Source organism: Alligator sinensis, unplaced genomic scaffold (assembly GCF_000455745.1).
Source record: "Alligator sinensis unplaced genomic scaffold, ASM45574v1 scaffold717_1, whole genome shotgun sequence".
NCBI lineage: Eukaryota > Metazoa > Chordata > Crocodylia > Alligatoridae > Alligator > Alligator sinensis.
This window is the reverse complement of record NW_005841961.1, coordinates 36,603-44,153: the sequence shown is the minus strand read 5'-3', so window position 1 is coordinate 44,153 and position 7,551 is coordinate 36,603. Positions and strand designations below refer to the sequence as shown.

General features: G+C 41.4%; 1 protein-coding gene across 1 annotated transcript in view; it reads right to left on the bottom strand.

The window, feature by feature from the left end:
* Positions 1-2,146: 2,146 nt before the first annotated feature.
* LOC102378445 (leucine-rich repeat and coiled-coil domain-containing protein 1-like) overlaps positions 2,147-7,551 on the bottom strand; it is a 30,679-nt gene continuing 25,274 nt past the window's right edge. Inside the window, exon 12 of the mRNA XM_025200243.1 lies at positions 2,147-3,901. Coding sequence (XP_025056028.1) covers positions 3,779-3,901 — 123 coding nt within the window. The 3' untranslated portion in view covers positions 2,147-3,778. The remainder of the gene's footprint in view (positions 3,902-7,551) is intronic.

Sequence of the window (7,551 nt, the reverse complement as noted above, 5' to 3'; positions counted from 1 at the left end):
CCTGGAAGTGCGGGGCAGGGGCAGGGGCAGGGGCAGGGGCAGGCTGGAACTGCGGGCCTGGACTGACTCAGAGAGCACACACTTTTCAGTCCGTTACAGAACACGTCTAACAGATCCAAAAACATCCAGAGACTTGTACTAAAACACTCAAACTTGAATATAGATGATAACTGATATCAGCTATTAATATTCAAGATTAAAACCTAAAATACTGAAGTAAAAATTAAAATATGAAAATACAAACACAGGTTACAACCTAGTGACAAACCAACTGCTCCTAAGCCCAAGACTTTAGGGAAAAAAAGTTTTGACCCTTTTCAGTTGTCCTGGCTATTTTTACACTTTGGCAATTCTTGCACTCAGCCTCCACCCTCACAACTCATTTGTAAGACTGTGAAATCAAAGAATGGAAATTCTAATTAGCAAAACACCAGACACAGAAATAGGTGGTTTAGTTCCATTCCCTGGCTTTACCGGGGAAAGTTCTTTGCTTGCTTAGTAACTGGGGAACTAAGTCCATAAAAGCACCAGCTAAGCCATCAGCCATTTAACCAAGAATTTGTTGGAAGTGAAAGGAAACATGTTCTGGACGTGGAAGAGTCAGTGCATTTGTGATAAGATTAACAGCTTTTTCACATTCTTTCCTGTATGTTTGCATAATCAAGCAAAAAAGAAACAGGATGGATATACCACGCATGCACACACAGAGCTTAATCTATTAAAATTCAGTCCTGCCTTTTTTAGGCTTACAGAGACACACTTTCCTAGTTTCAGATGATGCAAAATTTCAAAATTTATATATAAAATACATATTTTTATGTATTTATAAAACCTGAGTCCTATAGAACACTTTCCATTAATTTGGAAAATGGAATAAAAATGGGCACTTTCCTGCTGCTTAAAATACATTATTTGGCAACACAAGTAATGCTAACATTTGTAAAAACTTAAAAATATGCTATAAAACAGACTAAATAAAAGAGAAACAATTTTTGCTGTCTAGATGGATATAAAAATAAAAACTTATACACACATCCATAGAATGAAAAAATTGTGACTTATCTTCGAGTCTAATATGACTTGGGTTGTTCTGCAAAGGAATCCGGCTCAGATGGAAAAATGTGAGCTGCAACAGGGCAGCCATAGCACACTGATTCTCAAGTTTACCTAGAAAATCTCATACCAGGTGAACATTTTGAACAAAATTATTTTAAAACTAGAGCCCGTATTACAGCTGAACTTAGATTTAATGAATACAGCTGACCCTGGTTGGTATGAAGTGTGGAAAGCCCACTGGGAAAATTAAAGATGTCAGTAACTTGACTAGCCACTTAAGTTTCAGCTGATACCCATGTTCTACCTCAAACAACAGCTCAGAGATTTAGGGTTTGTCTACTTGGGGAAAAAAAATTAGCACTTTTGGCATTCTTATTCTATAATAAACATGACTGCACAATTAGTGGTACAATTATAGTAGAATAATCATATTAATATAATTACATTATGAAATTTCCCTTTGTTAACAAGCACCTACATAGAACATCACTCATCTCACATTTATTCCTATCTTGCTAATTGCATCACATAACACGGACCAGAAAGCAAAATCATTGCTGTACAACAACTCTCATATATCTTACCATACCTTGCTGTGGCTGGGTACCCAAATAATGACCTTACATAGCTATGGGAAAGCCCTGCATAATTAGATTTCAGAAAGAAGTGAGAAAACATTTTCTGCTGCTGGTTCTCCAGCTCAATTTTACCAGCATCCCCTTCTGATACGGACCACTGTTATATCCATACCCCTTAACCTTTTGATACTGGCTTAAAAAAGAAGTAAGTTTTGTTTGGAAATGAAAACTGAAGGACAGATGAAGCTGTTGGGGTTTAACCAACCAATGATCTTTTGGCTAATTGAACTTTGTCTACACATCAGTAATTTGTTTCTTTCCTTTCTCCTTACCATAATTCTAAGAAACAACTGTTATATTTACCGATTAAAACTCTACTCTAGGGAGTAGAGCCCTATTTCTATAGTGTCTGCTGCCAAAATGGGTTAATTGAAACAAAACATTTTGCGATAGCAAAATATGTAATTAGGAAAGCAGCACAGAGAAGAAAAAGAACTAGCTATGCAAAATAATGTGTGTTGCGGGGTAGAATTGCCGGGCCAAAGACAAGGAATAAAAACAAAATCTGATGAGGATAATGGCAGAAATTAAGCATGACTGAAAACTGAAGGGTTGTAATAGACTGGGAATTCTGGCAGAACAGAAGCTCTAAGACAATCTATGCGAATAACCGAAGGCAGGATGAGGTTGTACAGCTGTTTAGTTCCTTTAATGTGCCACAAGGTTTATGTAAACTCTTACAGTACACCACAAAATTCACCAGGACCACAACTCACTCAAGGATAAAACAGGAGATAAGAAACATCCTAAGAGAAACTGAATTGGCTAAAGATTTTAAATGGCAAATTTGGTGTGTGCGCAGGCCGTGTACGCTTTTTAATATTTTCAGAATGCTCAAGGTTTAAATGAGAGTTAGTCACCTGTGTGATTTTGGTGCTATACAAAATGTTTTCCACAACAGTACATCCTGAAAGTGTGGAAGAAATCCTACTGAATAGGCAAGGGTGGAGAAGGGAAACACTTTCTTCTTGGTTTAGGCACAAGGCAGGGTAGAGTGATCTCTGCCTGCCTTCAGATTTAAACAGTTTTCTTGTTAGATGAGGAATAATTTAAAAGCAAATAGCTCCACCTTGTGGACTAACTGTATTCAAAACCTTGTCTAAATCTATCCCAATCACGCAGTTAGTTCAAAATATACTGCCCACAAAATCCTTGCTTCTCATGCATCTCCTGGACCCTCAGTTACAACATCACTCCAACACTACTAAAGTAGTTGCATATGTTGTTAATACATACAGTAACTGAACCTTTCATATTCTAGCAAAGAAAAACCATTCTATAGCACAGTGACTGGTGTTGTAAACAGTGAAAAAAACTACCACCCTGGATGAAACCCTGTTTCTGAATTCTTTTACATAGTTCTTTCTAGCTCTAGATTAGTTTTCATTTATTTCTTTGATAGAAACATAGAAAAAATAGGGGTGGAAGAGACCTCCAGAGGTCATCTAGTCCTGGATCATCTCCATCTCAACCATTCTTGTCTAACCCGCTCTTTAAAGATCCAGGATGGAAATTCTATAGCCTCATTAAGTAATCTAATCCAATGCTTAACCATTCCCACAGTAAGAATTTTTTTTCCTATTATTCAATCTAATTTTTCCTTGTTATGGCTTAAGACCATTACTTCTCATTTTATCCTCTACAGAGAATAATTTATCATTATCCTAGTTATAACCACCATTCATATATTTGAAGGCTTTAACAAATCTCACCTTACTTGTCTCTTTTCCTAAGTAACCCGTTTTTTCAACCTTTTTTCAAAAACCAGTTTTTCTAGACCTCTAATCATTTGGTTGATAATTTAGTTTTAAATCATTCCTACAAACAGATACAACTGATGTAATTATTTATTATGAAAATACTGTACAATCCTTAATAAACCTGATCCATGAACATTCAAAATATAAATTACATAATAACAATTTTCCCTAGGAATAACCGTTTCATAGAAAACTGCAAAAATAGAAAACTAAAAACAATTATATAAAATAAATATATTATCTCTATTGCTGTATATATTTTCTTGCAATTCCTTTTATAGTAAGAAGAGGATCATGATTGTCAAATGGAAGGTATCACATATTTCAAAGGCCTTGCTGAATGTCACTAAGTGCACTTGTCAGTCGTCTTATTTTCTCTTCCATAGACTTTTTATTGTTTGCAGTTTCTTGCAGAAGATGACGCATTTCCTCTTCAACTTGGTAAACCTGAAATATATTTAAAGGTAAACAAAAATCTTTAGTCTTCTTTAGAATACTAAGACGTGATCTTGGCCTATTTTTAGACTGAAAAAAAAAACAGAGGAAAAAACCTGCATTTAGTATTAGTTCTGACAAACAGCAATTTGTTAGGCACATGCACTATTATACAGCTATTTGGCTATATAATAATACATTTTCACAGTCTTTTTATGAAGATAAATAAGGAAAAAATGGAATAAAAAAGTTCGGGGCTAAGAGAACAATAATCTATAGGTGATATGTCATCATATACTTACACAATGGATACACTATATCTGGTAGTATATTCAGTAGTAGAAAGTTTTGCTAAACAATGATGTTACAAGTAATTCTCATTCCTTGGTAGATGAAAAGACAAATGCAAAACTAGGTAGGATGTTATCAATTAAGAACATGTTTTCACACTTAAAAAGAAACAATCCAGTAATGAACAATAAAAAAAAAATACTAAGAATAATAAAAGTTAAAAAGATGCACTCCACTCTTAGATAAACTATCTTATCATCATTATGCTAGTTTCTGATAAATAAGGAAGTCCATGCATTGGCTAATGACTATATACCACGCCATTTTACTTTACTTGTTTATATGTATAGACAGACTTTGTCTATTAACTGTGTTTTTTTAAAGGAGCCTATTATGGGGGATGAAAACAGGGTAAGCAGTTTGCAGGCAGTTCACAGGCCAGTTTGTGCTTCCCCCCCCCATCCACTCTCTTCTTGAGGGGCAAGCCTTTCCACCTGGTGTGAGGAAGCAGGAGGAAAAGGAACCCTTTGGGGCCAAGGAGCAATAGAGAGGCCAGCTTCCAGGCGAGTTCACTAGGGAAGGTGCGCTTGGAAGAAAAGCAGTAAGAGAGAGAAGGCAGATTAAGAAACCCAGGGAAATGGCTGGAGGACATAGCAATGCTAGAGCCACTGCCTCTGCTTGCACCTGTGAGGTTTCTGTCCAGGCAGGACTGCTCACCATTAATGCTTCCACCCAGGTCCAGGTCTGGTGCTGTGGGGACTGTGGCTTGTAGACTCCTTCCAGTGATGGCCAGGGCAGAGAGTGCCTGCGGTGTGAGCGGTGCCTTCTGGTGGTGTCTCTCAGGAAACAGAAAAGAGAACTACAGGAGGAGATGGCAAGGCTCTGAAGTATCCTCCACCATGACAAATTCATTGATTTGATGTTGGAGGAGACCTCCGGGACTGTGAAGGAAGAAATGCCAGAGGCAGCACTAGAGAAGAGAGAGGACATGGACACCCAATAGGGCGGAAGCTGGAGGCTTGTGACTTCTGGCAGCAAGCAGAGATCTTCAGTTCCACTTGCAGTGGTTTGTCTGGAGAACAGATATGCAGCCCTAGCAACAGCTAGGAAGGAGCATGTTCCATTGGTGGAGGAAGACAGGCCAGGCCTCACCAACGTGGGAAGGACCAAGACAACTCCCACCAAGAAGCAGCGACAGGTGGTGGTGGTTGGAAACTCCCTTCTGCAGGGGATGGAGGGAGCCATCTGCCGACCCAACCTGCTGTCTTGGGAAATCTGCTGCTTACTCGGAGCCCAGGTGTTACCGAGGGACTATCGAGGCTCATCCAGCCCTCTGACTACTACCCCATGTTGCTCGTTCATGTGGGCACCAATGATACTGCCAGGGGAGACCCTGAGTGTATCAAAAGTGACTACGGAGCTCTGGGTGCAAGGGTGAGGGGATCTGGGGCTCAGGTTGTGTTCCCATCAATCTTTCCAGTCAAGGGTAAGGGCCCGGGCAGGAGCAGGTGCATCCTCCAAATCAACACCTGGCTGGGCACATGGTGTCACCACCAAGGCTTTGGCTTCTTCAACTAGTGAAGTTTTTCCAAGAAGGATTGCTGGGAAGAGATGGGATCCACCTGACAGAGAGAGGAAAGAATGTCTTCACAGCCAGGCTCGCTAATTTAGAGAGGCGGGCTTTAAACTAGGTTCACTGGGGGATGGAGACCAAAACCCTGAGGTAAGTGGGGAAGCGAGCGACCTGGAGGAAAAACAAGCAGGAGGGGGAAACAAGGGAGGTGCTCTCATACTTCCTGAGAAATCAGGACAATCCACTAGTTACCTCAGGTGCCTGTACATAAATGCACGGAGCCTGGGAAACAAGCAGGAAGAAGCGGAAATCCGGAATAACAGAGACTTGGTGGGAGCTTGTGTGACTGAAGCACTGTCATGGATCAGTATAAGCCGTACAGGTAGGACAGGCAGGGGAAAAGAGGAAGAGGAGTTGCATTTTATGTAAACGAGCCATATGATTGCTCAAAGGTCCAGTATGAAACTGGAGATAGGCCTGTTGGGAACCCCTGGGTTAGGGTCAGAGGGGAAACAAAAAAGGGTGATGTCATGGTGGGGGTCTGCTATAGACCACCAGACCAGGAGGAAGTGGTGGATGAGTCTTTCTTTAAATAGCTAGTGGAAGTTTCCCAGACACAGGCCCTAGTTCTCAAGGGGAACTTCAATTACCCTGACATCTGATGCGAGGGCAATACAGCAGTGCTGAAGCAACCAACTAGGGGCCATGCTCTTCCTGACCTGCTGCCCACAAACAGGGATGAATTGGTGGGGAATGTAGAAGCAGAGTTGGTGGGGAACTTGAGCAGCAGTGACCACAAGATGCTAGAGTTCAGGATCCTGAGGCAAGGAAGGATGGAGAGCAGCAGAGTACCCTGGACTTCAGAAAAGCAGACTCTGAATCACTAAGTGAACTCATTGGCAGGATCCCCTGGGAAGCCAGTCGGAAGGGGAGAGGAGTCCAGGAAAGTTGGCTGTACTTCAAAGAAGCCTTACTGAGAGTGCAGGAACAAAACATCCAGATGCACAGGAAGACTACAAGTATCGCAGAAGACCAGCTTGGCTTAGCAGGGAACTCTTCAGTAAACTACACCACAAAAAGGAAGCTTATAAGAAGTGGAAACTTGGACAAATAAATAGGGAAGAAAATAAGAGCGCTGCTTGAGCATGCAGGGATGAAATCAGGAAGGCCAAAGTGCAATTGGAGTTGCAGCTAGCAAGGGATGAGAAGGGTAATGAGATGGTTTATACAGGTATGTCAGTAGCAAGAGGAGGATCAGAAAACTGTGGATCCCTTACTGAAAGGGGGAGGCAACCTTGTGACAGGATGCAGAAAAGGCTGAAGTGCTCAGTGCCACCTTCACCTGTCTTCACAGGCATGGTCAGCTCCCAGACTACTGCACAAGGCAACACAGTTTGTGTTGAAGAGGTGAGCAGCCCTCAGTGGGGAAACAGGTTAGGGACTATTTAGAAAAGCTGGATGTGTACAAATCCATGGGGCCGGATGGGATGCACCTGGGGGTGCTGAGGAAGTTGGCTGATGTGACTGCAGAGCCATTCTCCATCATCTTTCATAGATTTCATAGACATTAGGGCTGGAAGGGACCGCGGAAGATCATCGAGTCCAGCCAAGTCAGCTGGGGTCATAGGATCCCAGCAAGATAAGCATCCAGTTGCTCTTGAAGGTGTTCAATGTAGGCGCTTGAACCACCTCCGGTGGCAGGCTGTTCCAGACCTTGGGGGCTCGGACAGTAAAGAAATCCTTCCTTATGTCCAGCCTGAAACGGTCTTGTAGTAGTTTATGACCGTTCGACCTAGTC